This window comes from Chionomys nivalis, chromosome 17, assembly GCF_950005125.1.
Source record: "Chionomys nivalis chromosome 17, mChiNiv1.1, whole genome shotgun sequence".
Lineage (NCBI taxonomy): Eukaryota > Metazoa > Chordata > Mammalia > Rodentia > Cricetidae > Chionomys > Chionomys nivalis.
In genome coordinates, this window is record NC_080102.1 from 2,111,330 (window position 1) to 2,132,788 (window position 21,459).

At 41.1% G+C, this 21,459-nt stretch overlaps 1 protein-coding gene across 4 annotated transcripts in view; it reads right to left on the reverse strand.

The window, feature by feature from the left end:
* Stk3 (serine/threonine kinase 3) overlaps positions 1 to 21,459 on the reverse strand; it is a 213,693-nt gene that overhangs the window by 187,063 nt on the left and 5,171 nt on the right. For 2 of the 4 annotated variants that reach the window (XM_057792645.1, XM_057792644.1), the window contains exons 2-4: positions 5,658 to 5,738; positions 4,136 to 4,156; positions 3,729 to 3,857 (exon numbers count right to left, since the gene is read on the reverse strand). In XM_057792645.1, the coding sequence (XP_057648628.1) occupies positions 3,729 to 3,745 (17 nt within the window). In that variant the 5' untranslated portion in view covers positions 3,746 to 3,857; positions 4,136 to 4,156; positions 5,658 to 5,738. The remainder of the gene's footprint in view (positions 1 to 3,728; positions 3,858 to 4,135; positions 4,157 to 5,657; positions 5,739 to 21,459) is intronic. The other 2 variants (XM_057792643.1, XM_057792642.1) reach the window with 1 other exon arrangement.

A 21,459-nucleotide genomic window follows, 5' to 3' on the forward strand; every position in this document is an offset into this window, starting at 1 on the left:
AGCTGGATATTTTTTTCTTTCATGTTGTTCTTCATACCATTCTTGAAAAAAAAAAATCATTTACACAAATAGTATATATTCAATAAATATCATTAACAATTGAAGAGTATTTCTGAACTGATAGTTTAAATCTTCCAGAGAAAAATCAGCTGTTTATACACAAGTTGTTTATAGAAAAACTTAGAATGAAACAATAAACTATATTACAATTACTGATTATTAAAGATATGCTACATACATTGGTGTATAAAAGTATCTGTGGAATACTCCTTTACTCTGTGTGAATATATGTCACTGTGATTGGTTTAATGAAGAAGCTGAATGGTCAATAGCTGAACGAGGTAAGGTTAGGGGAGAGCCAAAGAGAAAATGCTGGGAAGAAGGACAGAGTCAGGGTAGCAAGCAGACAAAGAAGAAACAAGATGGACATGCCATACTGAGAAAAGGGACCAAACCATGTGGCAGAGCATAGACAAAAATATGGGTTAATTGAAAATGTAAGAATTAGTAACAACCTGAGTTACTGACCGAGCATTTATAATTAATATTAAGCCTCTATGTAGTTATTTGGGAGCGGCTTCCAGGACAGAAACTTCTGCCTACACTTACCTAAATCAAAAGAGACAGAGTATTCAAAATCACAGAAAACACAAATGGGTTAAACTACAAAACAGCACAAACTATGTTGCACACAACTTTACATAAACAAATCTCAAAGGAGGACTAAATCACAGTGGGACAACCAGAGAAGATGTGGTGACAGGATTTCATCTAGTTAAAATTATTTAAAAAAATTATTCTAGGGGCTGGAGTGATGCTTCAGTGGTTAAAAGAACTGGCTGCTCTTACTGAGGATCCAAGTTCAATCCCCAACACCCACATGGTAGCTTTACTGTGACTTCAGTTCTATGGAATCTGACACCTTCTTCTGGCCTCCACGGGCACGAGGCACAAATGTAGTGCAGAGACAGACATGCAAGCAAACCACCCACACACATGAAATAAAATAAATAAATCTAAAAAAGAGAAAAAAATTAATAACTCCAACTGATAGGTAGCAAAGAGAGAGAAGATGCTTTGAAAATAGGCCTGGGGAGAAGAGCTAGAAGAACCGCAGTTTGTTCAGAGGACGGCTTGTCTACAGGACGCATCTTGTAATGGCCATTATCAAAGCGTGGCTACTTTACTAGGCGTCAGTGTCAGAGAAACAAAATATAAGAATGAGATAAGAAAGTGTTATAGGACCAACGAGATGACTCAGCAGGTAAAGGCTGTTCACCTCCAATCCCCAGGATCTACATGATAGAAACCTAACTCTGGCAAGTTCTCCTCTGATCTCTACATGCGCACATGGAAAACAATCAAAACACACGCAAACAAACAAATGCAAATTTTGCGAAAGGACACAAGAAAGACATCATTAGGGGAGAAGACACAACTCAGTGGTCGGGAACATGCACTGCTCTTACAAAGGACCCGATCTCAGTTCCCTGGATGCAACCTGTGAACTTTCTCAGGCCTCTGCAAGTATCTGCACCAACATTCACATACCAGAGACTGCTAAGTCTCAGAGACAGGACAAGCTCCTCCCAGTTCTCCCAGAATCCCTCGGAACCTGTGGTTCCTCCCAGCCCCTCCCTCCCAGGGGCGGGGCTTCCACTTCCCTTCTCCCAGCCTGATCCCTATATAAAAGCCATTTGGGCTACACTGCTCTCTTGGCCTCTTGGCCCTGAATGCATCTCTTGGGTGGTGGTTCCTCTCTTGCTCTCCCTCCCCGTCTTTCCTCTCATGTTCGGCCTGGACTCTTCCCTCTACCTACTTTCTCCCTTATATCTACGATAAATTCTCCATAGTATGAGAAGAAAAACACTGAAGAGAGATTCTAGCATTAACATTCTACAGATTATGAATTCAATGAACATTTATTAAATGCCTACGCAAGTCACTGGGATAGACACTGGGGACTCAGCAATAGATAAAGCAGGCTCTCTCAGACACACTGCTAAAAGCGTGTTTAACATTCACTAGGAATTCAAACCACTCACTATGACTCTTACAAAGCTCAGAAAGCAAGATAATTTGCCAACTGTCCAATCCTTCAATAAGCTAAGACAATATTTAAATTCTAGAAAAGTGTTTATCTCATCTTGTCTGGCCAAAATTTCAGATGCATAAATTTTTCTACTTTTATTATTTTTTTCTAAATCATTTTATGTCAATTTTTCAATTATTCACCTACATTAATAATTAGCAGTTAACATATTCCACTATCATTTCCAACTTTGTTTTACTTGCCTTTTTAGTATTTTATGGTCCTTCCTCCCAAAGTAAAGAGAAATAAAAAGATAATGGCATTTCAGAAAATGTGTAAGAATTAACTGTCACCAAGAATACTAGAAAAACCAATAAACGTGATTGCTCGGATTTGTAGCTAAAATACCAAATAAAAGCACTCAGAGCAGAAAGGATTTATTTGGGCCTATGGCTCTAAAGGGGGAAGGCGTGGCAGCAGTAGAGGAAGCTGGTGGTGAAATTTTCATCCACGCACAGGAAGCAGGAAAGAACAGGAAGCTGGGTAGAGCTGGCAACCCTCAAACCCTGGTGATGCACTTCCTCCAGTACGGCTCCACCTCTTACAGCTGGAGACCACATGTTCAAACACACGAGCCTATGGAGGACATTTCCCGCCCTAATTCACTAAAAACACTATATTCCCCTTCGCTAACACACTGCAGACCAAACACACTGCTACGCATGCCCTCTGTGTCTCTCATGAAGTCCAGACTGTTTAACGCAGAGTGCAGAACCTTTATCACCAGTCACACTTGTCTCTGCCAGCAGAATTCCTACCAACCTCTGACTCGCGCTTTCCTCTATAGGAGTTCTAAAGGTTGTCAGAGGAGCCCAGACCAGCGAACTGCTTCTTCACCTTTCTGCATAATACTTAACTCTTTCATCCCTCCACCTCTCCACCAAATTAACTCTTCCAATCACCACGGCTGAGAAAGGCACCCTGCCTCCTTGTTCTCATTATCACGCCAAGGACCCAGCAGTCAGCATCAAAGGATGCTCAGGTAGAGCTCTTTGTTCACACTTCTGTCCTCCCAACTCGACCTCAGCCCCTCAGGAAGGAAAACAAAATCTCAGTGTTCTTAGTATTTCTACATCCTGACACAGTATCTGTTCAACAGGAAATGATTTATAAGTGCTTGTGGAATGAGTCAGTTTACAAAAAACAATTCTATATCAGATAGGGCAGAACATGTCTATCATTCTGTAACTCAGAAGGCTGAAGCAGAAGGATTCCAAATTTGAGGCCAGTCTAGGCTACAGGGAAGTTCAAGCCCAGTCTTAGGCTATATAGGAAACTCTGCATAGAAAAACAAGAACAAAAAAACAAAAACAAAAGAAAACAAGAACAAAAATGTAATACAGAATTAAAACGAGCTACTTAATATAAAAAACACAATATTCATCCATAAATTTTCCTGAAGAAAGAAAGGTTGGTTATTCCCCTCCCTGCATTCCTCTATATCATCCCTCTTTCCTAGCAAAGAGCTGTGAGTCCAAAGGGCAATTCGACAAAGTTGCCCTCAAGTTCTTTAATACTGGTCTTGTTTCCAATGCAATGTCATGACGGAACAATTGACATAGGCAAAAAATACACCTTATTATAGAACTAATGAAAGTCATCAAAATGAACACAAGGAAATGAAATATTTTCATACCTGTCACATTGCTGCATTATGGAAATTTCTTTAATTATTTCCTGAAGATCTGACTCAACAGGTACTTGCTTAATTGCAACAACTTGACCAGATTCTTTATGTATTGCTTTAAAAACACTTCCATAAGACCTTAAAAAAGAAAGCCAAGACATTATTTTTTCCATATCAAACATTGTATTAAAGACTACTGTGACTTTTATACATATTTTGCATACTGTATTTTCTAACTTAAATCATCATGTAAATGATCAAAAGCAAAAGTGAAAAAATAATAAGTTAATGAAGCAGCTTTACTGTTAAAATTACGAACTTAAAAGTTATCATGTAAAAAGAAAATGAGTTGCTGTTTTATGGGAAGGTGGAGCAAGAGGTCGAGGAGAGGGAAGGAGGCACGCAGACTAACTTACGGTTTGTCAATTCAAATGCAGCTTAAAGAGATAGAAAAGGAAATTACAAGCATGAAAATTAAGAACAATCCACGCCCAAGTCTCAGGTTAAGAGAAAAAGCTCAATCGAGCAAAAGTCCCAGGAAGACTTTCACTGTGAACCTTTTTTTTTCTTTTTTGATTCTTTTGAGACAGGATCTTATGCAGCCCAGGATGACCTTAGACATACTGTACAGCCAAGGATGATCGTATATTCCAAAGAGTGGGATTTCAAATGGGCACCATAACACCCAGCTACTGTGAACCATTTAACACTAAAGTAAGTAGAGAATCCTCAGCCAAAGCCCCTTCAAATGCTTTTTTCCATATCATCCCTTCAAGAGAAAGACCACATACTCATTCACATAAAAGGACTTAATCTCCACTCCAGCTCTTGAAAGTCTGTCAACTATATTCAGTACTTTACAGAGCAGACACAATGAAGAAAGAAGTCCTCTGTAATTTAATTATCAGCTCCAAACCAAGGTTTAAAGCTACTGAGTTCTAAAAGAACACCAGGTACTATGACAGGGTTTTGTAAGCATCATCAAGGTTTTTTCTCTCTCAATTACGAGAAAAAATATAATTCACATCACTGAAAGATGAGGATACAGACTCATAACAGGTCCACACTTCATCTTCTGACTCCAGAGACCATGGTCTTCTCATGACATTGCCTCCTCAGAAAAGAACAAGACATAGAGTGTTCCCTGTGTTTCCTAACATTATAAACATGCAATAATCACTCCCAAATTTACAATGTTTAAAATAAGTAGCATTGTCACAAGCAGTCAAGAAGATGGTTAACCAAATGAATTGATACTACATCCTGCTGCTTAGGCTCTCAGAAGCGATTTCATACCGTATGATAACAGCCACACTTGGGGAAAGAGGCAGCTGTATCTTTCCTCAAAAGCTAGGGTAGAACTCAATGCTACATCATTAAGATGAGTTATGCAACCCGGTCCCTCCTTTCCAAGGATGGCTCAGGTCCATAAAACAGAAATCGAGAGCTCTATTTCCCAGACCACCATCCTACGTGGATTCCAGTTAAGACTGTCAAAACAGCCACAAAGCCTGAGTGTAAGAAAATACAAGATGTGAAGGTATCACCAGGCGGTGGTGGCGCACGCCTTTAATCCCAGCACTTAGGAGGCAGAGGCAGGAGGATCTTTATGAGTTTGAGGCCAGCCTGGTCTACAGTGTGAATTCTAGGACAGCCAGGGCTACACAGTGAAACCCTGTCACAAACAAACAATTGGGGGGGGGGGCGTATGTATATACAGAGAGAGGGGGGAAGAAGAGAGGAGGAGGAAGGGGGAGGGGGAGAGATTACTTCTCTAAAAGGCAGTGTTACCTATCTATCATAATCTGATTTTTAAAAATTGACACTAATTGGCAAATTGAATCGGTATTAGTAGTACTCAGCTCCAGCAAACATACTCCAGCTGATGAGACGATGCTTGTCATTATCCAAGAGACACTTTCCTGTTTTTGTACTCACCCTTCTCCAAGCTTCTCCAACACATCAAACACTTCTTCAGGCTGCTTAGTCAAACTGTCTTCACTCAGCTTTTTTAGCTTACTGATAAGATTTAAAAAGAAAAGAAAGAAAATACTTTCCTTAAAAGCTTTTACAAAAAAATGTAAAAAGCAATATAATCAGGTGTTCAAAATCAAATAATATGAAAGCTATAAAGCAAACAGTCTCCATCCAAGTGGTGTTCGTCATGTGCCTAGGCAACACACACTGATACAAACCTCTTCCATTAGTTTTTGTGAGATGGCCAATCAAATATGAATATATGTTCATTCCCTCATTTCCATCACACCAGATAGCACTTCATGCATACTCTATTTCATGCATGCTCTTGTGTCTTCTATTGCTTTCACCCAACAATATAAGATCATGAATCACTTAATAAAGGAGGTAGATTTCAAGAAATATTTTAAGCAATTTCATAATAGTAAGAACATTGTGGCATGTTCTCCAAAGGAATGTGGTATAGCCTATTACATGGTTAGTACGTAACAATTTCTACTACTATATTCATGATAAATACAATACAGGAAAATTAGGTAATCACACAACATGATAGAAGACATGCATGGCTTACATCTTTGCACTAAACATTTTTATAAGTAGGAATATACTCATAAATATTAGAACTACAGTACAGTTAATACATAAATGAACAGCACAGTCATTTATTATTATGGCCAAGTAGTATATACTGTACACAAAAGCATTTGCTATACTTTTATAGAACTGGAGCACACTGGCTTGTTCACACCAGCAGTTCACACCAGCACTACCAAAAGCTTTATGTGTTGTACTCAAAGAACATAGTGGCTATGCTATAACTAAATGATAGAAAATTTTCAGCTCCATTATAATTTTATGGAGCCAGTGTTGTGTATAATTCATCATTGACCAAAACATTATTAAGCAGCATATTGCTCTTATAGGCATATCTATTACTATAAATATAATCAATTCTAATATGACTAGGATAAGATTAGTATACGACTAAAATTGTTATAATATGTATACTTTGTTATCCAAATATATGCATATGCACAAAGATCTCCTTATCACTATACTTACATAAGAACAAAAATATATTCTGCCTACTACTGTTTTGCTAAATGAATATAGTATCAAGTTGCCTTCTAAATATCTTAGATTACTGCAAGTCTTAGCCTTCATCAGAGAACTTGTCTTTGCAGTGGGCAGTGATTAACAAAAAGATAATAGTTGTCTCAGTTTGTGTTTCTATTGCTGTGACAAAACACATGACCAAAGACCAAGTTAGGGAGGAAAAGGTTCATTAGGCTCACACTTCAGCATTGCTGTTCATCACTGAAGGAAGTCAGGACAGGAACTCAAGCAGGGCAGGATCCCACAAGCAGATGAAGCAAAAGTCATGGAGGTAAGCTGCCCATTGGGTTCTCCCTGTGGCTTGCTCAGCCCACCTTCTCGTAGAACCCAGGACCATCAGCCCAGGGATGCCATCACCCACCATAGACTGGGCCCTCAATTACTGATTGCTAAATGAGAAAATGCCTTACAGCTTATCTCATAGAGGCATTTCCTGTGATGATTGGCTTATGTCAAGTTGACAAACAAAACCAGCTGTCAACAGTCAAGTTCAGAAATAATGGGACTGTAGAGTGTTCTACCCTAAATGGGACACCACACACGGCGCACGCGCACAGACACACACACACACACACACACACACGCAGGGAATCTCTCCAATCTCTCAGTAGACAGACGTGGTTGAGGGAGAGTGTTGTGAAACAATACGGGACCTTCTGACCTGACGTGGCTGACGTAATGAGGACTCTCTACAGCCTTGGCTACCTGTACAAGATCAGGTCATCAACAGTTCATCAGGAAATGGTCTACTGACAGTCGACAGTGGCTGGGGGAAGGGGTATCACTTTCTTTCAAGGTGTAGCCACAGCATGATAAACTATTCATGTTCCAGAAATCAACCTCCTATCCATGTTCATGAAGACAACGCTATATAGTGAGACAGACAGACAGACAAATATAAAGTAGAAAAAATACTTGTTGATAAAAAGAAGGGCTTCAGTGGGAGGAAGGGGGAGTGGTAGGGTAACGGGTGAAAAGAACTAAAACTCATTATATACATGTGTAAAACTGTCAAAAAATGAAAAGTTTTAAAAAATAATTTAAAAAAAAAGACAGAAGAGGAGGAGCTGCCTCCAAAGTAACTAAATGAAGAGAAGACTGGGAATATGAGACAGACCCAAGAACACTGCAAAACAGAGGTGAGGAGACAGCTACAAAACACAGAAACAGAAGGACTGTGTCCTCATGAAAAAAAATCTTCTGTATGTAAATACCAATGTTTGGTGCTGTGTTCGCTTTCTTAACAGTGCTGTTGGGAGCTACAGAACCCTGGCCCCTTGACTTTCTTTGCCTGCAGCTGTTCTAAGCACGAGACCGTGATGGCAGGCTGAGGAGACCTACAGCTGAAAGATCCTGAGAGCTGGGCGTGGCTTAAGATTCCTATATAAGCTTCTCCTGAGCACAATAAACTGGGCATTGGCATTCTTGTATCAAGGATGACCCACCCATGTCCGCATCTCTGTCTGTCTGTCTGTCTGTGTGTCTATGTGTTTTTAAGTCCCCAGTGTAGTTTCCAAGGCTCGCCTACGGTCTTATAGTGACACGGATGCTCAGTTTTTACAGGGCGTTGGGAGTTTTACAAGTGGAGGCCCCGCTGGGATCAGGGACTACGGATCCCTGAGAGATCGCCCATAATTATATAGGAAAGGGGCATTCTTGACACTCTTGCCTCATGGACGTCCCTGTGGCCCCATCTGTCTGTCTGTCTCTGTCTGTATTTGTGTGTTTTTAAATTTTCAGCCTAGTTCACATAGCGCGTAGCGAGTAGAGTACAGGAAAAGAACTGGTGGAGTTTTACACAGTGCCCAGAATTTCATTATATCTTGCTGTATCTTACGTTTTTTCTCTCTCCTTATCTCACCCTACCTCAAGCCCCAGCAGCTCCAGCCCATTTCCCCGCAGGGTAAGCAGTTCTCACAAGCCTCAGCTGAGCTGAAGATGTGGTACAGCAAGGGCACCTGCTAACTGCTCACCCAGAAGAACTCTACTTCTGCAGCCACATACTCCAAGGGGCAATCAGCCAGGTTTCAGCCTGAGAGGGGTTTACTGTTTGGGACCCAGTTACTCGCCTGAGAGCATACTACCACAATCTGACTGTCCAGCGAGATGGTCATGGAGAGGAGAAAGGTCGGACATGGGCACTGAGTAGCTCAGACAGCAAGAAACCAAGGCAGTGAATAGTAAGTACAGTGGGCAGTGGTTCCACCCCATACCAGAAGTGAACTCCATCACCTGAGGACACCAGCAGAGACTCTCTCCTATGACAAAATGTTATTTCATATACATATACATCTATATATAAAGGCTATATATCATACTTGCACATATGTTTGAAAGTAGAATTAGAGCCATTATTTTATATTCTAATGTTTAGGTGACTTTAAAAGGGCAAACACGGTGAGCGCCTCATCAGGCACTAAGCCACGGTGCTACACTGCCCTGAAAATGCCACTGAAACAAAAAAAACCTAGAGTTCTAAACCAAGTGAAGCCAGACCTCAGGAAAACACCTCTCCCACCATAAGAGACTAGAATGGCCAGCATTCCCAGTCTGATTCCAGACAGGTGGCAGAACAGAAGTTGAGGAGGTTCTCAGATATCGGTTCCAATTTGCTTTATGAAGTCAAAAAGTGAATCATGCGCTGTGACTCTAGAAGTTAAATTTGACATTTATGCTAACTTAAATTTCCTTAATCTGCTGTCTAAGGATGTGTGGCCCCCTGAAGCAAGCAGAGCAGAGAACGCTTTAGAGAATTGACTGCATGGCTGCAGAGCATCGCTGGCATTAGGAGACCACAAATGCAGGGCAGCAGTCTCTGTCAGTGGCACGTTCTCAGTGTTGTCCAGCAGCAGCTATAGAACTGGTCCAGACTGGAGCTGGTCTGGCAGCTGCCACTGAAAAGCAACAAGACGACAGATACCGAAAAAAGACTAAAAGTGTCGGCCTAGATGGGGATAGAAAGGAGTCTAGTACACAGAGAGGAAAACTGATGATGTTACAAACCAGAAAAATAATCCCACCCTACTTTCAAAAACATTGACAACTGTGGACTGGAAATCAAAGGTGCTTCATGTCCTTCATGGCTAATCAGGAAAAAGTAACTCAAGATGAACCATGTACATAATGTTGTGAAGAAGACAGCATTATTATATTAACAAATCTCTTTAATATTAAGCCAAAAAGAAATCTAACCACTCTGTAATTCCTTGGGAGTTAAAAAGTTTCTTTCAAAACAGGCCCATAATTTGGCTCACTTTTAACAAACAGGTCATAGGTCACCCAGATGAATACACTAAGCAAAATATTTTCTCTAAGTCCACATACCTTATTATCTCAATGCACAGAACTAAAAGGTTACTAATTGAACTTAAGCAAAGACAACGTCTCTGAAGTATTTGTCAAGTGAAAACACATGATGTACTTTGTTAAACAATTCATATTTTCTGCCATTTGTTATTATTTCCTCTTTCTGGTATTTTAAATAAAAAACATCTTTTCATGTATGGCTTAATTTAAAATAATTTTTACATTGCCTGCTTTCAACACTCTTGGCTGAAAACAAGTTTTCATGTTGAGAAGTTGATCTAGGGCTGGAAGTACTGTTGTAAAATATGATTGTAAGGGGGTTACTTTTGTTTACACTGTGGAACATTGGTTTAATGATATAAAGATGCGTTGCTTTTGTTTATGCTGCGATTGTTTAACTCTGTGAAGCTGTGGTTCTTTGTCCAGAACACCTGATGGTCTAATAAAGAGCGGAATGCCCGAGAGCAAGGCAGGAGAAAGGTAAGAGGGGCTGGCAGGTGGAGAGAATAGGAGCAAGAAAGGAGGATATCAGGGGCCAGCCACCCAACCAGACTCGGAGTAAGAGTGAATGGAAGATATACAGAAGTAAGAGAAGGAAAAAGCTCAGAGGTAAAAGGTAGTTGGAATAATTTAAGTTTAGAAAAGCTGGTAAGAAATAAGCCAAGCTAAGGCTGGACATGTATAAGACTGAGTAAGACTCCATGTGTGACTGATCTGGAAGCTGGGTGGCAGGCACCCCAAAGAGTAAAGACATAGTATAGAAATAATGGGATAAAAGAGTGGATTGTTGAGTCTACTTTTGAGCAACCACTAGTCTCAAATATTTTACACTGGTATGGATTACTGTATGATATAAATTTAAAGTTATTTTGTTATACTGTATATATGTTTCTATTCTTGTTTAAGGTATTGTACCTATGCAGTCAAACTTCCTAATAGTGCAATTCCCCAAGAGCCAAGCATTCAAACACATAAGCTATGGAGGCAAATCCTATTGAAACCACACAGTTTGTTTTTCTCTTTATGTATGTGAGTGCTTCACCTGTACTGTATACACGCACCACATGGATGGCCTCAGAGGCCAAAAGAGGATGTTATATCCCTTGGAAATGAGCTGCCATCTGGGTACTAAAAACCAAAGAGTAGCAAGACCCCTCTCACCCCAGCCACTTGCAGCAGGCAAGGCGGCAGACCCCCCCCTTTACCAGCTGCAGCTGGAAAGTGGGCCCTGTACCTCATCTGGGCAGCACAGTAGAGTTGTGGGATGGGGGACGGTGAACCAGACAAAATCATGATTTCAGAGATTGGCACTGTCTCTCATCTGCCATATGGTGGCATGTGCGAGGAAGAGATGCCCCCCACCCTGGCACCTGAGGCCGGTGGAAGAGCTGGTCCTAAGCTCTAAAGAGCAGGAGAGCTGTCCCTGCCCCTCACCAGCTGCAGCACTTGGGATAGTGGCCCGTGGCCCCTTCACCTCGCCTGGGCAACACATAGAGCCTGCCCTGATGGTTTTGGGGTTGATGAGCTAACCCTGAGGACATGAGAGCAAAAGAACCAGTCCCACCTCTTGCTCATCACTGCATAGGGCAAACTAGCCAAGGCAATGTCAGAGAGCTCACCTGGTAGTGAGGACAGGGGTGAGCTAGTGGGCCGACCAACCCTGCAACTACCCAAGCCCAGAACCAGGGCTATGAGCTGACCCACCCCAACATGCACCCCATCTGTAACCTGCTGGAGCACTTAAAGGGGCACCTCCTGCAGATTGAAGCTGCCAGACTCCATGACACAAGGCAACAAGAGACATCTTGTGATGGAGGACGCGGACATTTGTGTTTCTTCTTTAGAGAAGTTTTCTTGTCAAGCCCTTTACTCTTGATTCTTTTTGTCGCAGATTAAGGGAAAGTGGCACCGGCTCTCTAAGTGTTTACAGAACACAGTAGAAAGGCTGTGAGGTCTGGATTCTTTGTCCCTGTGGGATTGGCTGTGCTGCTCTCCTAACCCCCGTGACCTCCTTTACTTCTGTGCTGTCACTGGAAATGTCCCCATCTTCTGCATCTTCCCGACTGTTCTTTTTCTCTAATTTGATAAGAGTTTGTCAATTCTGTCTTTTTAAAGATACAGCTCTTCGTTGACCTTTTGTATTTAGTTTCTATTTCTATTCCAGTCATTTATACTTTGCTATTTATGATCTATCTCTGTCGCTAATTTGAATTTGTTCTTGTTCGCCCAATGCTCTGAGCTGAAATCTTAAGATGTTTATTTGACATCTTTCTGTTTATTTGTTTATTTAGGTTACTTGCCCTAGCTGCAGCTTTTGAAGACATAAAGGAAGCTGTCTATTCAGCCAGTTCTAGCTCCCCAGTCACAGGCACATTGTCCGAATGCATACCTCAAAGCTGGAGGCTGCAGCTACATGTTGCTCAGACATCGCAGCACAGCACTTCTCAGGACCTGAGTTTGCTCTCTGCCATTGCTTTAGAATCAAAATATTCTCAACAAGAAACATTCTCTAGGCTATACACAGTGATAAATATGACTTGAATCTACAACAACAAATGTCTTTTCTATGTCAACTACCAGAAGTACATTTTTGTTCAACTAATAAAATTCAGGGGTCATTTTTTTCTGCTCCCTTTTGCTTTTCAGAAGCTAAACAATTTATAAACGTTCAGTAAATGTTTATCTCTAGACTCCTATGTACCCAAGTGAAAGCTGTCCTTGTAAGCCCTCGGAGAGTAATGAATATCCCTAAAGAAACAGGCAATACCAGAACCCCATATTCTAAACATTTTGGAAATTATCTTCAAAGACATATACTTTACAACTTATATTTTATTTAATTGCCCTGTAGCCCCCAAAAAAGTACTATTACAGACACCATTTTACAAATACACTAAGACAGAAAAGTAAAATAACTGGCCAGGCAGTGTGGAAAAGCTGTGGTTCCCAGAACTAAGACCTACCTGACTCTGATGCTCAAGCACCACGCTGCATAATGTACTGACCTTTAGAAAATGTATTAAACTCGGGGAACTAAGTTAATTATTGCCACTACAATGGCCTAAACCACCTAAGAAAACAGATAAAGTAGAAGAAACTTTCAGAAAATAAAAGTGTTTTTAGCTCTGTCTCCTCTCAGACTGGGCTCTTTGACAAAAAAAAAAAAAATCTATTAAATGATAGTTTGAAAAGATTTGATTTCTTGATTCTTTTCTCTGATTCCTCCCTAAACTCTGGTTTTGTTTTCTGAGAATGTATTTTACTATCAGCTGGAAAGTGGCATCATTCCTTTTTAATATCTTATAAGAAACTTACATGAGGCTAGATAGTCCCTGCCATGAAGCATTTTACTGCTGTAAGTTTCTTGATTACTAATTTTCCAAAATCTGTAGGTCCAGAAAATATAGACAAAACAGACTTGAAAATGCACACTGTAAATCCAGCACAGGGGCCATCCTCATTACACAGCAAGTTCAAGGCCAGCCGTGGCTACAGACATATTGACTCAGAGGGGAGCTTGCTTCTATATGACACTTAACACAGTCACCGTGATGTGCCCATGGATCCACCACAGAGGGAAGAACATAAGCTGTCAAAGGCACTCTTTGCACGTCACACCTAGTCCTCATTTACTCCCCCAAACCTCAAACACTAACCACTTATACATCACTGAAATAGCACCCAAGATCAACACCCAACAGAATCTTCACGTCAAGCCAAGTTCACACTTGGACAACAGTAAGCATCCACATCATTTCTGATTCAGTGCTGTATACAGGTGTCATGAACAAGCAGTCTGTACAGACAGACTTCACTCTGCTTGACCCCTTAGTGCTACGAAAACTACACAGCAATGTCACCCAGGGTCACCTCTACTGTGGGACAATCCTCTTGTACACTGCAAAGATTTGTCACTCGAATTGGTTTAATAAAATGCTGATTGGCCAGTAGCCAGGCAGGAAGTATAGGCAGAGCGACCAAACTCAGGATGATGGGAAGGAGAAGGGCAGTCAGGAGGTGCCAGCCAGACGCAGTGGGAGCAGGAGATGAACGTGCCTTGCTAACAAAGACACTGCCACATAGCAGAGCATAAGTAAGGAATGTGGGTTAAAGTGTAAGAATTAGCTAGTAACAAGCCTGGCCTATCAACCCAGCATTTACAGTTTATATTAAGCCTCCGAGTCAATTATTTGGAAAGTGGCTGCCAGGTATTTAGGAAAAGGCAGGTGGAAGAGAAACATCTGACTACACACTTCTCTATGTTCCATTCCTTAGAATCTTTTTAATCTCTTGAAAAACATATCAAATTTTGTTCAAAGCAATAAAATATCTTCAGTCTCTATAATCTAAACTGTACAGGTGTTGAAAATGTAAGAACTCTAAAGTCCTCTACATTTACTTTGTACACAGATACACTTTTAATTACAGAAGAAACAGCAAGCTAAAACTCTATTCAAACCTTAAGGCCTGAAATCTGACCTTACCAATAATAGTATTAGCTTGGAGTCTTTTATTTTTTCTAGACTCTGCACTTCCAAGTAGTTACCTAAAACATTTAAAGGTGAAACTGAGAGTTCAGATCAGAGTAAACAGAGAACAGTGAAAGTCTACAGTCTCTAGTGTGCCATGAGTCCATACATACCCAACTTCTGACTCAAACTTTACAAATACATGTGATTTATACATTATCCGCAGAAAGGAGCTCAGTCTTAATCAATGCTCTATTACTGTAAAGAACACCATAACCACGGGAACTCCTATAAAGGAAGACATTTGGCTGGGACTGGCTTACAGTTTGGAGGTTTAGTCCATTATCATACCAGCGGGAAGCTTGCTGGCAAAAGGAGACATGGTGCTGAAGGAGCTGAGAGGTCTACATCTGAATCCTCAGGCAGCAAGGACAGCCACTGGACCTGGCTTGAGCTTTTGAAACCTCAAAGCTCACCTCCAGTGACACACTTCCTCCAGCAAGGCCACACCTACTCCAACAGGCCACACCTCCTAATAGTGTCACTCCCTAATGACCAAGCATTCAAATATATGAGCTTATGAGAGCCATTCCTATTCTAACCACTAGCTCAAAATTGTTAGTGCCATCATATTTGACAGAATGTACTGGAGTTTGAAAGACTTACTGGGTCCTCCTACCTACAATTAGTGCCAGGATTAGAGTTTTAATATACCATTTCTCACCAAAAAGAAACCAGAGCTTCTTGGGAAAATGGTAAACTCCAAATCTGGAAGAGGAAATATACCAAATGAGCCTTAAGTGTTTTGTCACAGTTGGCAAGAAAATAATCAAAGCCCCTCAGGGCTGTATTGTCTCCTAGAATGACTGACACAGGATGGGACAGTCTGAGCTTAAAGACAGGAACTGCAGCAGGTGAAAATCCATCCGCCCTCAACAGCACCTTTCTTGTGAAGGAAGAAGAGAACCGAGTCATTACCTTAAGCCGGGCATAAGAAGTAACAGGAAAGAAGCAAGCCTCTGTCCTGTATGCTTGCATAAATGACACCACTGGGAGAACCGAACAGAAAGTGAGAGGAAGTGGCTTATAAATACAATCCAGTATCAAATGAAATCAAAATAGTCAAGACAAGATTTTCACCATTCTGCAACACCAATAAATTAGAAGAAATAAACACTAACCATTAGCAGCTGCAATCCGGACAACCTCAGTTCAATGAGAAGACGGACAGAGGACTAAAGGGACGGGGCTCCTGTTGTAACTACAGGTTATTCTGTGAATGCCAAAGTAATGGCTACTTTGAGAAGAAGTGCTTCTGCCTGGTCAGTAGAAATGTGTCTTAGAGCAGCTTACCTGCAATACAGCTGTTCTGTGCAGTGTTTGGTACTGCAGTGAAAAGGCTTCTTTACACAGCAGGTCACCATCACATCTGAACATACCTAAAACAAGTTAGCTATGCTTCTATTCTTTAATCTGGTTAAAGCAAGAAGGAAAAAAAACACGAAGCTAGTGCCCATTGTCTCCTACTTACTTGCTTCCTCTTTGGAGGGAATCCCTTAATATCACACTTCAGACTGATACCAATAATTTTTCTGGCAGTGTGGAATTCCAAGACAAAGATTATTGCCAACCCTGTGCTTTTACTTCCCCCAACCCTAACTTCCAAGTTGCTCAAACACAAACAAGAAGTCAGTCACATTGGCTATCAGTGAATATTTCATTTCTAAATCCAAAATATAAATAAATCTGTCCACTTCTCCTCCTCTCTCCACTGCCTGTTTCTCTGTGTGCACTCTTATTTTATGTTTTATGAGTATTTTGTTTACATAAATGTATGCACATTGTGTGCATGCCTGGTGCCTACAGAGGCCAGAAGAGGGAGTTAGCTCGCACAGAACTCATTTTCAGAGAGTTGTGAGCTGCTGCGTGGGTGCTGGGACACAAACTCAGGTCCCTTGCAAGAGCACTGAGTGTTCTTAACTGCTGAGGCAGCTCTCCAGCCTCTGTTTTTATTATAAACCCTTCATGATCTGCCCAGAGTAAACATAATGATCTTTTTAAAATGTAAGTTTCTTAAAACCCTCCTTTAAACCCTTTAATGACAGCCCACAACATACTGGTTTAATCCACATTCCTTCCATCACTGGTATCACTGCCTCTGCCCATCTCTGACATCATCCCAACCACTTTCTCCCATTTACAACCCAGCCATAATGGCCTCATTTCAATCCCCCTTCAGGCATTTGCATAGCTTTCCCTCTGCCACCAGCACCAGCACCACCACTGCCACCACTGCTGCCCTCCAATTGAATTTCTCAATGTCCTGTTGAATCTACACATCACCCCATCAGAAAAGCCTCCTTCCACTTCCCTAGGAGGGTTCCAGCTGTGTGTGTGTGTGTGTGTGTGTGCCTACACGTGCGCACACTCACTACTTCCCACTCATCATTCAGAGAGCAATCAATCAATAATTACTGAATGTATGAATAATAAGTATGCGTGTGAAGCCAAGTCCAAAAGCTGTAAGCCATGAGTGATCACTAAGAAAACCACTGTCAGAAGAAATGGGAGAAGGAACAACCAACATATTATGTGGCTCAAGAGAGGCAGAATTCAGAAAATTTTCTGTTATCTTCAGTTTGTCTTCCTCAAATAATATAATTATTCAATGAAGTTCAACGAGTGCAACTTGCATTCCTTTCTAATTATAGTACGCTCGGTCTGATGATTTCAGAGAACTAAAGTGACCTGGACAGAGTATAATATTCTATGTCTTAAATAGGATATTTAAAACATCCTTGAAACAAACACTTAACAATTTCCCCAATACGCATGTGTGTATCCACATTCTGAGTACTGGAAATTTTATTCACCTTTATTTACAAAGATGTCACATGAATCCATAGATAAATTCAAAACCTAGCAATGGTAACTGTACAATTAATTATCAGTTATCATCCTGGCAACCCTCATTTTCCTCTGAAGTTAAGTTTTAAGACATAATCTTTGATGTACTTTCAAAAACTCAAAGTAATCTGAACTTTAATATTCATCATACATAATAAACATAACTTCAAACATGTCTTGCTATTTCCATTCATTGAACTTGAAACTATAGTGTTATTATAAGAAAACATTTTAAATACAGACTCTTTGTTCTAAGAGCTTTGAGTTTCTTGAAATTAGAATAATCCTAATACACGAGACAAGAAAAACCACAGCAAAGAGGAAGCTTGGAGCCAAAAAGACAATCTAGCAGAGGGTGTGCATTTCCTCTCAGGGAAGGAAAATGGAAAGAGCCGAGAGCCTTCATCTTTACAGATGGTGGAGCCGTAGAGTCAGAAACTGAGGTCCCAGCACACACCAGGAGACAGCAAACGTCACACATCACATAGTCCTTTGTAAACCATCAAGTGTCACAGATCATCATCTCACATTTCCCACCCTTAAACTGGGCATACAGAATTAGTCCCCAAACAGTAATTTTATATATTAGTATCCTTGGTCTCCATCAACTTGTCCCTTCCTAAAATCTTAAAAGAATGTTTCCACAGCATCTTAAGTCATCACGGAACCACCAGTCTGGGCGCCCTGGCGATGTCATCACCTTTACCAAGTACGACGGAGATGGTGATGAAGTCAGTCCCTGACCAGCACTAAAATACACACCAACCATGGTTTTTCAAACCATAAATCATAATTCACTAGTGAATCATGAAAATAATTTGGTATAAGACCATATTTTTTAATGAAACGAACAAAAAATAAAAATCAGAAAATAGTAGATTTCGTAAAACTTCTATTTGAGATATAGACACACATGCATAGGAATTGCTATATTTATGTTTCAAAAAATGTATTTTGAAAGTCATTAATGTATGATCACCTGATGTGACATCTCTAGTTCAACAAAGACTTCTTTCAAACTAAGTTTTCTTAAGTCTTCAAATTCTAACCGCTCACTTTTTCACCATCACTCCAAACTACAAGGATTCAACTTAAGCTTTTTAATTTTAATTCAAGAATATCATAGGTGAGTGCACTGTACTTAAATAATTTCTACCTTCCCATTCCCCAACCCCCTCTCAAATTTACAACCTCTTCTTCTGTAATTATTATTGATTTTATATATATATAAAATACATAGGTATAATATTAAACACAGATAACATGCAAACAACCTAATGAATCCAATTGACTGTTGCCCATCTGTGCTTAGTGCTGATCACTTAGGGATGGGCAAACACAGAGTTTGTCCTGAGGAAAACCCTCCCTCGATGGCTCTGGACAATCTACGACTCTTCATCTAGGGATGGGGCCTTGTGAACTTTTCCTCCACCCATGCTGGCATGTCAGCAGGTATGGTCTCACGCAGACCCTACGCAGGTAACCATACTAATGAGAGTTCATAATGCAGTGTCTTGTTACCATGTGCAGAAGACACACTCTAGCAGTCCTCTGTCACCTGGTTCTCTCCATCCCCTCTTTCATAGCATTTCCTGAGCCTTAAGTGCAGGAGCTGCAATAGATGTGTCCCATTTGAGGCTGAGCATTCCCTACCACCTATCCTCAGCATTGGGACTCACAACTGTGACCAGCTGGGAAGCTCTGTAATAGCCTCCATCTGCTTGCTGCAAAAACGCAGCTTCTTCAGTCAAGGACAAGATTGACACTTAACTATAAGTATTTAGAAAGAGGTTGGAAATTATAGTAACTTGGGAAAATGATAGTAATAGGTTCTCCTCTAGGGTGTATAGTCTCTCCAGCCATGGGCTCTTAGCTAGGTTTACAGCACCAGGCATGATGTCTCCCCTACTGAGCAGATGCTAAGTCCAATTAGGCAGTTGTTGGTAGCCCCAAGACATAAGTGCCACTATTGCCCTGTTGGGGATAACTTGTCCACAGGTCTTGTTATGGTTCTCAGGCTTCAGAGACATGGAGGACTGCTGATAACTCTTCTCCTGCGGCAGCTTGCATAGCACCTTCTATCTGTGAGGGCCAGTCCTCCTCGAGGAGGCTTCCAGGTCAATACCAGTTTGATTTCTCCAAGTCCTGGACCAAAGGGTGTGGTGTCTTCAGCAATTAGGGTCTTGCCTTCAAGTTTTGGCAAAGAAGCGAGAGCAATGGCAATCTCTATATTGTTTGGGAGGAGTCTTAGTTAGGGTTTCTATTGTTGTGAAGAGACACCATGAACACAGAAACTTTTATAAGGGAAAACATTTAATTGAAGTGGCTCACTTACAGTTCAAAGGTTCAGGCCATTATCATGGCTGGGAGCATGGCAGCATGCAGGCACACGTGGTGCTGGAGAAGGAGCTGAGAGTTCATCTTGTAGGCAACAGGAAGTGGTCTCAGACACTGGGTCATAATCTTGAGCATAGCCCCCTCAAAGTGACACCCTCCTCCAACAAGGCCACACCTAATAGTGACAATCTCTATGAGCTTATGGAGGGCAATTACACTCAGACTACCACAGGAGGTCTCTTGTACCCCTGACCAACAAGTCAAAAGAAGTGATCCCTTGCCTGACACTGAGTTTTTGTTAGTCTACAGCTCCAGAGGGGAACATTATCCTCCATGTAAGATAACTCCACTTAAACACTCCCCCACCCGTGTATGTGTGTGTGTATTATATGTAGATACCCATCAACTAGTGAATAATGGAAATGTGGTATATATACACAGCTGCAAAGAAAACAATTGAACCACAATTCTTCAGGTCAATGGGCAGAACTGAAGAATATTATACTGAATGAGGTAGTCCAGGGCAAAAAAGATAAACACCACATTTTCTCTCTTACTTATGGATCTTAGCTCCAAATATTTCGGTTTGAGTGTATAAGTTGGAGTGATCATAGAAGCCAGGAAAGTAGACAAGGGTTGAGGGAAGTAGCTCTGGAGAGGGGAGGGGGACACAAGTGCCATGACGGAGGAGGATGAGGAAAACAGGGTGAGGAGCATAACAGGGGAGAGGAAGGGTGAGCGGATCCTAACACCAAAGCTTACGGAAATCTGTTACTTTATAAGTGTACTTCAAAATACATATTCTATTTATTAAAGCTTTAGGGAATGAGCATTTAGATTGTTTTTTTTTTTAAAAAAAAAAAAAAAGACACTTGCCAGCAAGCCTGACAACCTGAGTTCAATTCCCAGGACCTACACGGTGGGAGGAGAGAATTGGCTCCCACATGTGCAAGTACATGTGCACGTGTATAACTCACACACACAAATACACACATATGACAGATCACTTCAGAAAAGCTCATTTCAACTATCTTTACTTTTTTTTTTTTTTCTGTACAGCCCTGGCTCTCCTGGAACTCACTTTGTAGACCAGGCTAGCCTTGAACTCACAGAGATCTGCCTGTCTCTGCCTCCCAAGTGCTGGGATTAAAGGCGTGCGCCACCAGCACCCAGCCCCTTTACATTTCTAACAATTACTTCAGTGTTTACCAAGCCTAGGCCTCATTCCTAAAGAACAGCAGATAAGCTGATCATTACTCAAAGCCACCTAGAGGCGCAGTTCGCCCACTGTCCCAATGGACAACTCAAGCCTGCTCCCCTGGAAGTGTTCAATACTCCACCTTGACAATCCTCTCCAAAAAGAAAAGTCTATTTTATTCACTTGTCTGATTCTGGATGTGAATGTTTCAGGTCTGTGAGTATAGATCAGCACAAGTGTGTGCCAGCATATATGAGACTCTAGGGTCTGAGTCCCCAGTGCCACAAAAGTTAGAATTGAACAGACTAAAATTAAATGGAGTTGGAAGCTTGCCTAACCCCTTCTCCCTAAGTCAGTTCTCTGCTTTACTTTGTAAGATTTCTCTAAGTTCATCAAAAACAACTCTAGCTGTTCCCTCGGTCAGTCT